Source organism: Amphiura filiformis, chromosome 8, assembly GCF_039555335.1.
Source record: "Amphiura filiformis chromosome 8, Afil_fr2py, whole genome shotgun sequence".
Taxonomy (NCBI): Eukaryota; Metazoa; Echinodermata; class Ophiuroidea; order Amphilepidida; family Amphiuridae; genus Amphiura; species Amphiura filiformis.
This window is the reverse complement of record NC_092635.1, coordinates 48,063,901-48,080,654: the sequence shown is the minus strand read 5'-3', so window position 1 is coordinate 48,080,654 and position 16,754 is coordinate 48,063,901. Positions and strand designations below refer to the sequence as shown.

The window sequence follows — 16,754 nt, the reverse complement described above, 5'->3', positions numbered from 1 at the left end:
CCCTGTGCTGTGTACGTGTGGAAGATAATAAGGTCATATCTTCCGCAGGAAACTACACGAGTGAATGGATTTCAACTGAAATAGCCCAATATTTGGAATCCACAGAAATAGTATTTATCTTCGCAATGCTCAGCGACGCAGTTCAGTAAACTTTTGTCTTTGCGAATTGTAAAGTGAACCTTGTAGTTTTGCGTGTAAAACCTCGCATCCTCAATCTGTGTCGGAATAAAAAAAACCTCTAATCACAATTCAATGAACTTTGTAATGGGGAAATAGAATTGGTTAACTTGTAAGAATTTGTAAATTAACTCACGTGCTATCTTCAGTAGATAGCAGTTGCATGTGATTCACATGCTATCTTCAGTAGATATCAGTTCCAGGTAATTTTGCGTGCTAACAGTCACAATCAATGCGCTTGCTATCTTCAGTAGGCAGTTGTAATTAATTAACGTTCATCTTCAGTAGACAGCAGTTACAGTCAACTCACGTGCTATCTTCAGTAGATAGCAGTTGCATGTGATTCACATGCTATCTTCAGTAGATATCAGTTCCAGGTAATTTTGCGTGCTAACAGTCACAATCAATGCGCGTTCAATCTTCAGTAGGCAGTTGCAATTAATTAAAGTTCATTCTCAGTAGACAGAAGTTACAGTCAATGCACGTGCTATCTTCAGTAGATAGCAATTGCAGTTAATTCACGTGCTATCTTCAGTAGACACCAGTTGCAGTTAATTCACGTGTTATCTTCAGCAGAAAGCAGTTGCAGTTAATTCACGTGTTATCTTCAGCAGACAGCAGTTGTAGTTAATTCACGTGCTATCTTCAGCAGAAAGCAGTTGTAGTTAATTCACATGCTATCTTCAGTAGACAGCAGTTGCAGTTAATTCACGTGCTATCTTCAGTAGACAGCAGTTGTAGTTAATTCACGTGCTATCTTCAGCAGAAAGCAGTTGTAGTCAATTCACATGCTATCTTCAGTAGACAGCAGTTGCAGTTAATTCACATGCTATCTTCAGTAGACAGCAGTTGCAGTTAATTCACGTGTTATCTTCAGTAGACAGCAGTTGTAGTTAATTCACGTGCTATCTTCAGCAGAAAGCAGTTGTAGTTAATTCATGTGCTATCTTCAGTAGACGGCAGTTGCAGTTAATTCACATGCTATCTTCAGTAGACGGCAGTTGCAGTTAATTCACGTGCTATCTTCAGTAGACAGCAGTTATAGTTAATTCACGTGCTATCTTCCGTAGATAGCAGTTGCAGTCCATTCTTGTGCTATCTTCAGTAGACAGCAGTTGTATAGTCTGTATACATTTCGCGAGTCAGTAATTTAGATATTGTTTTTTTATCTCGCAAAAAGTGCTTGCGAAGCATGTAACATTGTGTAATTTTACCCTTTTTAAAAACACGGACAATTATTGCTTTATTTTTTCTTCTGTTAGGATCCTCCCGTGGAATAATTAGGGGAAGTGCCCCCTGCTTCCGCCGTCTGTGGATTCTGGGTTGGTTGTAGCATAAATATTATGAAGGCTTACCTTTTTATGCCTTTTACCATTTTTACGCAATGACATATCGTTTATTTCCGGGCCCGAAACATGTATGATTATAATAACCCGTTTCGTCAACGAATACAACTAGACAGTAATAAAGCACTTTAAGAGTACTCTTTTTAAATAGACCTATTTTTTTTTAGATGTAAAAGCGCAATTATAAAGCACTTTAAGACACTACTCTTTTTAAATAGACCTATTGAGATATAAAAGCGCAAATATAAAGCACTTTAAGGGATCTGGAATGAGCACATCAGATATATCGAATTGCATTCTGAATACGAAGAATGTCTTTCTGATATCAAATAATAAATTCACGATATAATACAAATTGTATGACAAATTATTAAAATTTGATATTTTTCACATTTTGATATATAACAGTCCTCGAAGTAAATTTTATAAATCTAATGACATATTCTTAAAGTGTATGTAGCTTGAAAAGCCGACGATCAATTGAACATTTTGACCTTTCATATTGAAGATATGGATTTTTTTCCCAAAAAGACCTAATTTTTTTGGTGTTTTGGGGAAAAAATCCATATCTTCAATACGAAAGGTCAAAATTTTCAATTGATCGTCGGCTTTTCATCCCACCTACATAGGCTTTAAGTATAAATCATCAGATTTATAAAGTTTACTTCGAGTACTGTTAAATATCAAAAATATCAATTTTTAATCATTTGCCATAAAATGTGTATTACATTGCGAATTTCAAAAAATCAAAATTATTTGATATCAGAAGGACATTCTTCGTATTCCGAATGCAATTCGATATGTCTGATGTGCTCTAATGTCCCACAATAAATACTGTCCAAACGTTCATACCCCACCCCTTAAGATACTACTCTTTTTAAATAGACCTAATGAGATATAAAAGTGCAAATATACATGTAAGTCTTCATTAACAAACAAAATTCGGAGAGTACGTTAATTTTCATGTAATTGACCGGCCCATTGCATCAATTAAAAGGGGCGTCACCACACGATCCGCGGCCGGGCATTCATTCCACGCAGAAACTCTTACCCCATCAGGAAATGCTATCATCAGTTTCATCACCAGCCAACATTTTATTAAAAGCGTCACAGCGCACAAATCGATGTTTTTGAACCGTACGTATCAGACAACACTATATTAAATGATTAAGCATATCGAGTTGTGTCTAATAAAATAATTCAGTGATTGAAGCATAAGTCAAACCATTTTGACACCAATCTGATTTTTATTTCATCGATCAATCGAACGAAATTTATTTGAATATGTGATTTACATTGACATGATTTATGAAACGAGATTATATACGTTGGAACATGGATTTATATTTATCGTGAGGTTTTAGCGTTGTTTTTACGTTTCTGACTTTTTCACGATGGGAGGAAATGCGAGTGGTTTGGTTGCAACGATGCGGCTTGTCTTGTTGCTGCTAGGTTGTTTTGCTGTTATGACTTTGGCGCAAGAAAAGTGAGTATGAGTACGGAAAGTGGGTCCAATCGTGGATATTTACCCGTTATTTAGCCCAAGAAACTTTATTTTACATTAAATTCCACAAATATATTACTATTCTGTCAGAACTCGGTGAATTTTTTTAAATTTTTTTTTATGAAGATATTGACTTTAATAAAACATGGTGTAAAATGGTGGCATTATGTCGCTTTCTTTGGAATAAAATACTACAATTGATCACAAAGGGAATTGAATTTACTTTTTTGACTGAAAAATGTGTTATAGTAGCTTTAACTTTTATATTTTATCTAAAAGCGCAGCTAGAAAAATCACGCTGTAGGGATGGACACTATGCTGATTATCATTACCTGAGATGTTACAAGATATCCCTCCAAAAGGTGGAATTCTGGGTAATTTCTGTCCATCAACATTTTACTTTTTCAGTCACAGATGATGTTTTGGCCTGTAAGGTATATATTCATTCAAAATTTATATTGTTACTAATATGATTTTTGCTGAACCATGAAATGGTATCAGCCTATATTAGTGTATGTTACTTACTTGCTTACTTTTTTTTTTTTTTTTTTTTTTTTTTTCCCATTTTTATTCACCTGTACTTGGGCCTGGCGGAAAGGAAAAAAGAACATACAGATATGGTCCACCAGACCCCATCTTAATTACTGTAACCAAGATAGATACAAGGATCAGAATATGAATGAGATTTAAATAATAGAACTCGGTGAAATTTACTCGGAACACCATGATTTGCCATACATCCAAAGACTTTATGTTTGTGCTCTCAGCTCTGGAAGGACCAAACTCGCTCAAATCACGTTTACATGACCAAAATACTGCATTAAACTTAATAAATCGACAATTTTATGCATCGATGTTTAATACAAGGGCCCTTTTCAGATAAGACATCTCTATAATGTATAGTATTTCCTTGTGTTTATTTTTTAAAATGTATATGCATGGTTTTTTTAAACCCTGACTATAATATTATGTTTATAATTATGTATTATGTGCTATATTTTTATATTATGTTGTCACTCATAAGCCAGAATTGGCTGGTCTATATATGAAAGTGTGACGTTAATAAAGATTAGACTAAATAGCTATGAAAACCAAATTATTTCCACGAACTTACAGTGAGCTACGTTATCATCATAATATAATAATAAAATAACAATAACGCGATTGTGTATGGGCATTCTTTCGGCAAATTATTATTGAAATAATGACCAAATACCGCTACAATACTCCAGCTCAGCTGACGAAAAATGTTGAACCATTTTTCTTCAGGAATTACAATTATTATATCAACGTGTTATTATGATATTATGAGTTTGACAGAGTGCCGAATTCCGGTGCCGAATACGCGAAATAGCTGTTCTAAGTAAACGGCGTTTAAAATTATGGTACCATTCCATCGGTCCTTCTAAAATTGAGAACATTTCTGATCAACCATTTGAAATGTAAATAGAAGTGAATGTGCAGTATTTATTTACATATAATTTACAGGATCGTAAATGGAGAAATAGCCAAAAATCTGCCCGTGGGTAATTTTTTCACAATTTGGATTTGTTGCGAATTTGTGATGTTATTAATGTTTAAAGTATTGTCTGGTAGTTTCAGATCGGAATATAACTGGCATCTTGTATTTTTGAGACATTTTTCAAGGTAATTCCTACTCTCAACATTGTCAATAATATTTTTAAAGGCCGATACCTCAATTTCCAATTTTATAATACCATAACTTACGAACTCAATATCTTCGCTTAGGAATGTCCGATTTCATTGGGGAAACGGCGTTGTGGAGCAAAATATCTCTATGTAAAATCCTCAAAATTGAAAACCTGCCCAAAAGTGTCTGATTTTGACATGGGACGTCACATTTACTGGTTGTCTTATACACTGCAAAAAGTGTGTTTAGGAATTAAACACTTTTCTAAACACTATCTTGCACCATGTTTTTAAACATGTTTAAATGCTACACATGTTTAGGAATTTGATGGGCCGTGTTTAGGAAATTTGACATTGGTGTTTAGGAATCAAACATGTTTAGAAATGTGTTTAGACATTGGTGTTTAGGAATCAAACATGTTTAGAAATGTGGTGCAAGAAAAGTGTTTTATTCCTAAAAACCAATGTCAAATTCCAAAACATCATGTGTTAAATTCCTAAACACATACCCATCAAATTCCTAAACATGTGTAGCATTTAAACATGTTTAAAAACATGGTGTAAGATAGTGTTTAGAAAAGTGTTTAATTCCTAAACACACTTTTTGCAGTGCGCTGTCTGCACACCCCCATCACGTCAAGTGCCCCCGAGATGGAGCGGTTAGTAGCTATATATCAGGGCTGGCTGCCACTATAGGGTTTAGGAATCAAGCATGTTTAGAATGTGGTGCAAGAAAAGTGTTTAATTCCTAAACACGCTTTTTGCAGTGTATGAAATGGACTATACACTTAGCATATAAGTTATCCCTGTCATATCTAGCAAACAGTCCGTTTAATATAAAGAATCTGGGGTTTCCAGCTGTATAGGCCTATATAGGTAGGTACTGCATTGTACAGCTATACAGGATTCGTCTCTTTGTTGAATCGCACCTAAATCGCTCAAATCCAAATTTCGATATTTACGTCAGGGCAGTAAGATTTACAATTAATTGTTAGTGGAAATGAAAAATCACCTAAAACAATAGTCAGAAAAATGCATTAAAATTTTCGATTCGTTATACTCTGCCGAATTCATAACGATTGTGTAGTATGCCCTTGTTTCATTTTCCAGTATAATATCCAGAAATGAATCAGCGTAATTTGTACTGAGCAATCGAATTGACCAAAATTGATCAAATGTGAGCTACGTAATAGTGAGCTACGTTATTCGGCTAAATGAGCTTAAATGGTTTAGCGTTAATCATCGGCACTAAGTGGACCAATTCATCATACTTTATGTATAATACTAGCCTATGACACATACGTATCTAAACACCAAGAAAACGATATGTTACACTTTATATCTTGCCCGTTTCGTCAGGTTTACAAAATATCAACAAGTCCATGTATATCAAAATCCTTTTTGAAATTATTTCCTATTTTTGTTTGACAAACCCAGAAATTTGACTCACGACCTTTAATAGCTTTCGCCATCTTGATCAAAAGTGATTGTGATCCAACACGTATGAATACAAATTTGAAACATTTTTTATGAAGCTTTCAAATTCTACTGTGGATATCATCTTTCATGAAAATTCTTAACGAATCATTAAAGCTACCAGGTTTCAGACCACTTGGTTTACAGAACTTTAATATTAGGAGAATGAAAAGCGAAAATTTCCCGAATAAAATGAACACATGTAGAGTAATTACCACCTTATTGTTAATTACGAGTAACAACTCAAAAATCTGTACATCAAATTTGTCAAACTGAAATAGCAAAAGGAAACCAAGTTTTGTTTTACAAATTGTGATGCCTCATTGTCGTAATAGCTCAAAATTTGTTGTCATGGTGACCCCTTTGAATAAAAAATACGCCGATTCAAAAGTTGCTTTAAAACCACAGAATTAAAACCAATTCTGTGTTTAAAACCCATGTTGCTTTAGTTGCAATACCGTAGTGCCTGTTCGTCACTCAGATTTCAAATTTGATGCGAGGATTTTGAGTTATTGTCTCATAATAAAGGGGGTAATTAGGCTACTTTTTGTGGTGTGTTTATAATTAAAATACATGCGTCAATATTCGAACATTGAACAGATTAAAGTCCCATTCAGTGATTTTCTCATCCGGACAATCGTAAAAATTATCAAAATTCAGATTTTGGTAGGCCTACCTTTGTCATTGACATATGCCAACATAGCCTGCTAGTATTACAGCCGAAAGCCTTACGAAAGACAAAATAAGACATTTCACAGGCTGTAATTTATGTACTGACAGTATATAAATTAGCTACATGTATGTCAATGGGACTTCAACTTTATCAAGAATGCTGTTTCCTTGTTTTGTTTAGTTTTTGTTTTTGCCCACAGTTTTTGTTTCAAAATATCCAAGGACAATTTTAACGACTTATCCTTCACTTTTATTTAAGGGATTTATACACAATTTAAATTTGTTTATACTTTCGCTGGCATCACTGAATGGGACTCTAAATGAATTTACTGAACGAAAGCAATTCCCAAGGCTACTGAATCAATTGTTGGAAAGATTTGAAATCGAATTAAAGGAGTATTTCGTGATCCTAGCATCCTCTTTTTATGACATTTTCAGTACATATCCACGAAAAAAGCCTATTCCCAAAATTTCAGTTGATTCCGATTTTGCGTTTGCGAGTTATGCATGATTATGTGTATTACACTGCTCCATAGACAATGCGTTGTAATTTCGTTCTGGTGCACCATAACGAAATTCAAATTTCACGATATCTTTGCAAAACGAATTAATCGGCAAGAAATATTTTGTGCATAAACATTATGTAGCCAGAGGTTTCCAGTGATATAAAAATCTCAACTTTTTTTGAGAAAAGTGAGGGGATGAGGCTGTGGATCACGAAATGCCCCTTTAATAGCTTGTATTTAAAGGCATAGCATGACCATGTCCTTCTTTTTTAAACAATAGTTTAATGATTCCTTTTAAACTTATTACTGGAATGGACTTTTTATTAAATTAATATTTTGAAATCTTGAGTCAGAGCCAGCCCAGACAAATTAAAAAAAAAAGGCTACATTACTCGTTGACTGCCGATAAAACGCCCAATAAAGACTTAGTCACCGGACCGCGCCGGCCAGTTAAAGTACATGCCCTATCACACCACTCCACACCATACATAAATTCTCCCAGTCACATTTCCCAAATATGAAATTAAAAAAAGTCAAATTTTAATTTAGTTCTTTTAAAGTTTGGCAGAGGCGGGGTTCGAACTCACGGCGCAACGCTTAGTACTCTATGAGCCTAGCGCCTTAGACCACTCGACCACTTGTCTTGTTGTTATTCATCTGAAACTTATTTAAAAATATAATCGCAACTTCAACATAGGCCTACCACGTGACAAGCAAAGGCAGAAAACGTATTATATTTTGGAATTTTATCTGCTGAAAACATTAATGTGTATTATAATAGAGCTACCGTTATTTATATTGTTGAATTCTCAAGCGCATCATTTCGAATTGGGTTTGGAAGATACATTCTCCTAAAGCCCGATACTGACTCCACCTGTACATTTTAATTTCATCGCGCGATGCTGAGATGTTTGAAAAGCATCGCAGCATCGCATACCGCTGCGAAGTGGAGTCAAGATCGGGCTTAATTCGAACCACCAACATCCATGGTTCGATGTAGAGAGTCTTTCCTATTCAGAGGAAATACACACCTTATTGCCTTTTAACAATAACCAATGACACTAGTACGTAATTCCAGTCAAGCACCAATCTTTAATCCTATTGTTGAAGAGGATAATAAGCTTATACTTATGTATAGTATTATTAAAAAGCTTAAGTCTTTGTTTGGCTAAATCCTGTTCAAGTGTGGCTAAATCGTCTACGAATGTCAGCGGCGAATGTCAGGTTATTATTTCCCAGTCTTGAAAAAAATTGCAGGCAGAGGTGGGAATCGATCTCGGTACCACCCGGTTAAAAAGCACTGTGCAAAACCACTAACCCAACTAAATATCTGTTGTGAGATGCTTGACATTAATCTTTGATATTGCTTAATGGAACAAATCGCGGAATTAAATCAGTAATAAAAGAAGTAGATTCTTATTTAGCAGCCAAATTGGATAAAAGGGGAAATATTTGTCCCTGCTCTAAAGAAAACATAGGTTAGAAAATTATCAAATAAATTTAAATTAAAAATTGAGATTTTATATTTATTTATTTCACGAGGCGGCATTTTCACAGACAAACACTGTATACGCTAAAAACTCGACCCTCATTACTAGATGATGGCATAGCTCAGTGTTAGAGCATCAGACTGGTAATGTCAATATCGTTGGTTCGAATCCGCACGTCAGCAATGGTTATTATGATTTGAATGCTACGCTACAATTTGTTCAATTTTTTTCATTTATTTATTTATTTATTTATTTATTTATTTATTTATTTATTTATTTATTTATTTATTTATTTATTTATTTATTTATTTATTTATTTAAATAATTTGATATATTTGAAAGGGGTATTTGAGCAATTTGAAATTTTTACCCCCGTATAATCCTATGGGGTCATTTTGAACCCACCCCCTCCCAAATTGCCAAACTTAACGCACAACACCTATGAGTTTAAATCATACATAATGATCAGTACGTCCATCATGAATGAGTGGTCACTGCATCCATTTGGGAATGTGTAGGGACTGCAGCTTGATTCACCATCCACAACATGATAATGTGTGCACATGCTACATTATATACACTTGTAGGCCTATGTTGTTGTTGGTGTATAAGTAATGAGCCTTGCAATTGAAATGCCTCAAGCTTTTAATCCGATATTCAGATTATCTATTTGTTTTCATGAATTGGAAGACATTCTTTGATGTATTACTGAGCTCAATGATCTGAAATTACTGGAGTGTGAGGTCAGCATAGTATTTTATTAACAGAAAGTATAGAGGCCCTGCATGAAATTATCGATTGGCTCCAAACAAAGGATTTGAGCCGGTGTCCTTCACCGTAGTTATGGCGGAGTGCAGTCCATTCAATCAAATGTTGTCATCAACCTATTTGATTGCAATCATGCTTTTGTTGAATGCATTTGAGTAGTCCGCCATATTTACGGGATGATATGTCACATGCAAGGCCTCTATTCTCCAAATTCATTTCCTAATGTATGTGAGAATGATACAATAATGACATGATGAACATAGTCATTGATGCATCAGTTTTAAAATAGACTAGGCGGTTACCATATTTGGCGGTTCTCGGCTGGGCGCGATTACCAGGCTGATGGTGACATGCCCATACGACAGTTTTTACTAATTTGACCTCACATGACCCCTGGCGACCCCAAAATGACCTTCCAAAAATTTGGCTCTAAATGTTGACTGTAGGGAGAGCGGGGAGTGTTCGCCCTAGGGGCAGGTTCGCCCACCCCTTGTTTCTCAGCACCACGGCTATCGGGGGATTTGGTGATGGCAAAATTAGGTGACATAGGTCATTATAAACTTCTCATATTAGCTACGCGACATATAGGGACGTGTTCATCGAACTGCAGCCAAAACAAAAAAATTACACCAAAACGTAATTTTTTGTTGCATTAATAATGTTGTATTATCATTGATACATAAATACAGATAGTTTTAATGGAAATCTGTGTTGGGAACATATGGGATTTCTCAAAGATTTAATGCAGTTATAAACTCCTTATTCGATTTGTATTTTGCATACCCCGAAGAAAATACAAAAATGTGCACAAGGGGCACGTTCGCCCTTTTGAGGATGGGGCATGTTCGCCCTATATCTTCCCCGGGCGGACTTACCCCAAACTGGAGGGCGGACTTGCCCCATCAGCGTATTATGCAAAATATTGATAATTATACCATTAAACAAGGTAAAACTACTGAAAAGCATGTTTTTTAAAGTTATGTGGTATCAGTATTACTCATACCACCGTTTATGTCCTAATCCATAATCTCCCCGAAGTTGTAAACATGATACGTTTAAGCTCACTTTGGACCCCTACATTTTAGCATGACCCGGCCCCTGCAACAAATTTAGTGACTCCCCAGAAGAGAATGAATGCCCTGTATACTCTTGCTAAATGTTTGCATTGAATATGTTTTTTATTGCTATGTTTAAATCTTTTTTGTGATTAGGGTGAACTTACCCCACCATATGGGCGAACCTGCCCCAATATGGGGCAAGTTCGCCACTTTGCAAAACTTTTTTGTTTGCTCTATCCTGTTGCTATTGTAAGGCCTATAGTTCTGGGATTGTGGCCGTATATAGCTAAGACATAGGGCTTTCACATGGGCTAATCAGGTCATCCCTAACCTTAAAATTGACATCGCTAGGCTGGTTAGAAAAAAATAGGGCGAACACTCCCCGCTCTCCCCTACCCCCACCAAGTTTCATGCCCATACGACAGTTTTTAATAATTTGACCTCAGATGACCTGTGGTGACCTTGGATGACCCCAAAATGACCTTCAAAAATGTTGTTTTAAATGTTGACTGTACCTACCAAGTTTCATGCCCATATGACAGTTTTTAGTCATTTTACCTCAAATGACCCCTGGGAGGGGGGCCCGGGGTCGGATGACTTAACGAACATAAACTTCTTCTTGCCAGGACAGAACTACACCCACCCACCGAGTTTGAGCCTCGTACGACCTAGTTTCATGCCCATATGACAGTTTTTAGTCATTTGACCTCAAATGACCCCTGGGAGGGGGGCCCGGGGGTCGGATGACTTAACGAACATGAACATCTTCTTGCCAGGACAGAACTACACCCACCCACCGAGTTTGAGCCCCGTACGACCTACGACGGCCTCACATTAGCAGTCACAGACAAAACCTAGCTCAAAATAAATTTTCTTGATGTCCTTTAAGGGTAGACGAGGTATTGTTGGTCGAAGCAACCTAAAATCGATTTTCATTATCTAGATCAATATATTATTGAAAAATAACACCTTGATGTTTTGCAAAAGTTCATTCTACAAATCGTATACTTTGCAAACTTGCTTAATTTATTGTTGTTAATGAGTTATGTACGTTTTACAAAAGTGTTGTTGTTTCAGCCCTCTTTACAACGTAACTCAAGAACCGCAGCACCTATAAAAGTATATCTGTGATGTTTTAATTCTTCTATACACTCGCTATGAATTGAGCAAAGCAGTTTTTGCCAAAGCTCACTACCATTCGTAAGATGTTGTGAACTACCAAATCACAACAGTTTAAAATAATTAATAACCTTAACATGTTTCCATAGTTAACCATCGTTAGCCATGGATATCTATGCTGTAGAACTGACCGGTGACTAAGTCCGATTTATTGGGACGTCTATCGACCACTCGACGAGTAATGATTCGGCGTCAAAATGGTCCGTTATGTATTATTATACTTTAATGGGGTATATGTATTTTATCACAGCCTCGTTTTCCGATCCTCGTTTTTAGATCCTCGGTTTATAAACACCCCACTTTGTAATAAGGCTAATGAAAGTTGACTCCCAGTTTCCCGTTACCCGACTCCGGTCAGAAAAAAATGCCGATCAAATATTTCATTATTTTCCATTATTTCATTATTTCATATTTGTCAAGTTTTTAAGAAAAAAAGGATAGTTTTAATGTCATCTTTACGTCCGACACGTATTTTAAGCACTTTTACGCCGACCCTGACCGGCCCGAATAGTCTTTGCAAACGCTGGGTTAAACTACGTGGTAAAATGGCGATATCGTAGGGCGCATTTACTGGAGACTAGCAATTCCCTGCATCTAAGTTTCTCCTACCACTAAATGGATAGACCGAACACAAAGAGAGGCAGCCAAGTTCGCGGGAACCAGCGTATGAACAAATATGAAAGCATTTCTACCATGCACTATGTAGCGCGCTATATATAGACAACATCAAAATAAATAAAATAAATAAAATTTGAAGTCAAATTTATTCTGCTTTTCTTACAAATATATGTATTTAATAAAATAATCTTATAAATAAAATGATTTATTTGTCAATTTCTTGCATGGTTGTTTTATTATTAACACGTGCACCCTGTGATGATTTTTACCAGCAACCTCCATGTGAACGTTCGAATTGTCAAATTTAGTTTATTTCTGCTTTCAATTTTGTTTATTTGTTCATTTTGACTTTTACTTTCCCCTACTGGTGTTTTTGATAAATATGTTCATTTCTGTGAAGGTGGAGGAGGAGGGCAAGGTCCGACTGCCGTGGACAATTATTACAACCGACATTGGTCAATCATTTAATGTTTTATTTGCCGGACTGTCGCCGTCTGATCTCGAGATAGTGAGATGCAGTGTTGGGGAAAGCAAGTTGTCACAGTCCTCCAGGTTCTCCAAAGACTATCATGGACTTCTGGTGCTTTCATATGTTGCACAACCTATAGGTTAATTTGAAGATTCCAAAGAAGATGTGCTAAATTAAAATTTGTTTTGAAGACTAAGTTGGAAAAATATTTGAGTGAAGCATGGTCATTTAATACTATACTTTATTATTTTATTTGGGCCTCAAAACATAGCATTCCGTAATTAACTTTGCACCGATAATGAAAGTTTGAAAATAATGAATAATGAATAATGAAACAGTCACCTACCCAGTCATGAAAAACTATGTAACGGGAAACTGGGGATCAACTTTCATTAGCCTAATGGCATAATATTGTGTTCATGAGTTGTGATGTAAAACGTCGTGTGTTTTTTCCAACACTGGGCCAACTAAGAACAACATCTTAAAGAGTTGGTTAAAATTGGTTGCGTTCAATTGAAAATATCTTACCCGACTGTTATATTGGTTCAAGTTCGGGTAAAACTTACACAATTTACAGTATAAACAGTGTTTCATTTTTCATTTTATATTGTGTCATACCCGTATATTCTAATAACTTGTTAGTACTATGCATTGTTTTATCTATCCTATAACAGCAAGCCTAGTAATATTTAAAAGTGCAATGACAACAATTTATTAATTAATAGATATATCAATTAGTAACAGAAATGGGCTATTCCTGTTGAAATCCACACACCCCCTGTGGAAGACTTGACTTTATCTCCCACACAGGGGGTGTAGATTTCAAATAGAGTTACCCATTCAGCTAACCCCATTTGAAATTCACACTCCCTGTGTGGAAGATTAAGGTCATGTCTTCCATAGGGGGTGTATGGATTTCAATTGAATAGCCCCGATACTATGAATAAATGACCTCCAATAATGTATACAATTAGTATAGTAGCTAGACTTTACTATATAAAATCGATTCACTTAAAATGGAAAATTTGGCAGGAAATGGGTTTGTTTTGGAATGTCAACGCCATATGATTTTTTAATTAACAGGCATTTACTGTTTTCCGTGGTATCAGCTTTTAACGAAAGTGCTTATTGCCCATGCATGACGAATAGCTGCGAATTTACTGCTATCTACTGAAGATAACATACTATGAAGGGGTCTCCCCGTCAGTCCGAAACACCGTCAGTCCGAACCACCGTCACCAGTCCGCGTCATAGGGTTAGGGTTATGGTTAGCGTTAGCGTTAGGGTTAGGAACCGGATCAACCCTAACCCCCAAGGAACTCCAACCCTAAAAATTCGGACTGACAAGGGTGTGGACTGACGTAGTCTACTGTAATAGATCATTTTAGTTTGTCATCCCTCTATTAAATCCCTCTGACCATGGAAAATCCCCGGCAAATCTACCAATCCTATTCTGATATCCAACAGGTAGCTATCCTTTTTTCTCTGGGCAGGGCAGTCACTGAGGATGTGTTGTGCTTTATGCATGAAATGATATGAATTGTTTATCAAAAAGGGAATGCAGAGCAATCTAGGTGTTGCGGAATGACGGGGTGTACCCCTATGACAATTACACCACATTTTGTCGATTTGTCGGGACCCGCTGTATTGTTTTGAACACCCTGATGTATTATTTGCTTTTGATAAATGATAATAATATCATTTAATTAATGTTGCATACATCGATTGACATTTCTAACAATGACAAAAAGCATGTTATTGTATCTAATGGACCACTCTGTTTATTATTTATTGAGGGCTTTCCATGTTTATGCTAGAACTGAATGGTGCTTTTAAAATCTGTTTTATACTATGGTATACTGTTATATAATTGAGACATAAGGAGCAGTCTATGGGTGTATGATTCTGACATTGAAGCAAATGATATGTTTTGCTTTAGTCATAATCAGTGACTTAACCCCATGAGAACTACCTGCCGATTGGCGAAAAAGAAGTTTTCATTATCAATTGGACCAGTAACATTGTTAGAATAATTTCACCACACGAAAAAATTGGGGTGAATTATTTGCAAAGCTCCATTCTGATTCGTGATTAAAGTGAAGATATCGTGTAATTGACCAATCAGAGGCAATGTTAGATCGGCAGGTAGTGCTTAGGGGGTTAACGTCCCCTCCAAAGGACCAGTGAAGGAACTTTCATAGCTCAATTATCTTTTAATGTTGTATCTTGGTCTTCGATCAGTAATTAAGAAATAAAGGGTAATGCATGATCCTTTACACGAAAATAATGTGTCGAGTCAGTAAAACGTAAATAATGGGTGAGGCGCAGCCGAACCCATTATTTAAACGTTTTACTGCCGAGGACACATTATTTGCGTGTAAAGGATAATGCTGCACCCTTTATTTCTATTATAAATAATGTGCGGCTATTACGCGCTTAATTGTGACTTACAAAGATGTTTCGTAAATGTATACTTTTGATGAGGCTGATGCTCCCCCTGAGCACTACCTGCCGATCTAACATTGCCTCTGATTGGTCAATTACATGATATCTTCACTTTAATCACCAATCAGGATGGAGCTTTGCAAATAATTCACCCCAATTTATTTGCGTGGTGAAATTATTCTAACAATGTTGCTGATTGGTCCAATTGATATTCTTTTTGGCCAATCGGTAGGTAGTTCTCATGGGGTTAAATGTACAAAATAGTAAAGTTCTTTTGTACAACCTTTTCTTTTTTCCCTCCTTTATTTACCAGAGAGAGCGACTTAAAACGACGAAATATCAAACAAGAAAATGCTACCATGAATCTACTCAGAGAGCTACTAGAAAACTACGACAATCGAATTCGTCCGTATTTTGCCAGTAAGTGACAAATATTTCCGTTATTTATAACAAAATTTACGTTTCAATTGTTAGCAATGACATAAGCTAAATTTTATTATTACTTTTTGGCGATTAAAATCGAGATATGAAAGGATTAGTCACGTCACGGCGATCGACTCTGTAACAAAAGTTCATGTCTTTATTCCTATCAAGTTGAAGACAAGTATTATGTATCACTATTAGCTACTATTGAGGTCAATGACACAGACTATGTTGCAAAGTCACACATTGGAATTTATCAAGGGCAGTGGCATTGTAACACCTGTTCATAACTTTGGAATATCAAGTTGTAAACAACTTATGTATCACTACTGGGGTCAATGTCATGACATCAGTGCAGTAGACCATGTTGCAAAGTCACACATTGGAACACAGTCTATGATTGGAATGTATCAAGGCCAGTGCCATTGTAACACCGTCCTGTTCATAACTTTGGAATGTCAAGTTGCAAACAAGTATGTATCACTACTGGGGTCAATGACATCAGTGCAGTAGATTATGTTGCAAAGTCACACATTGGAATGTATCAAGGCCAGTGACATTGTAACACCGTCCTGTTCATAACTTTGGAATGTCAAGTTGTAAACAAGTATGTATCACTACTGGGGTCAATGACATGTGCAGTAGACCATGTTGCAAAGTCACACATTGGAATTTATCAAAGCCAGTGACCGTAACACCGTCCTGTTCATAACTTTGGAATGTCAAGTTGCAAACAAGTAGGTATCACTACTGAGGTCAATGACATCAGTCCAGTAGATTATGCTGCAAAGTCATACATTGGAATGTATCAAGGGCAGTGACATTGTAACACCTATTCATAACTTTGGAATGTCAAGTTGTAAACAATACAAGTATGTATCACAATTAAGGTCAATGACATCAGTGGGGTAGAGCATGACATTATAACACATATTCATGTAATTGGAATGTCAAGTTGTAAACAAGTAGGTAT

At 36.1% G+C, this 16,754-nt stretch overlaps 1 protein-coding gene across 1 annotated transcript in view; it reads left to right on the top strand.

The window, feature by feature from the left end:
• Positions 1–2,644: 2,644 nt before the first annotated feature.
• LOC140159132 (glycine receptor subunit alpha-2-like) overlaps positions 2,645–16,754 on the top strand; it is a 29,154-nt gene continuing 15,044 nt past the window's right edge. Inside the window, exons 1-2 of the mRNA XM_072182486.1 lie at positions 2,645–3,009; positions 15,672–15,778. Of these exons, the coding sequence (XP_072038587.1) occupies positions 2,918–3,009; positions 15,672–15,778 (199 nt within the window). The 5' untranslated portion in view covers positions 2,645–2,917. The remainder of the gene's footprint in view (positions 3,010–15,671; positions 15,779–16,754) is intronic.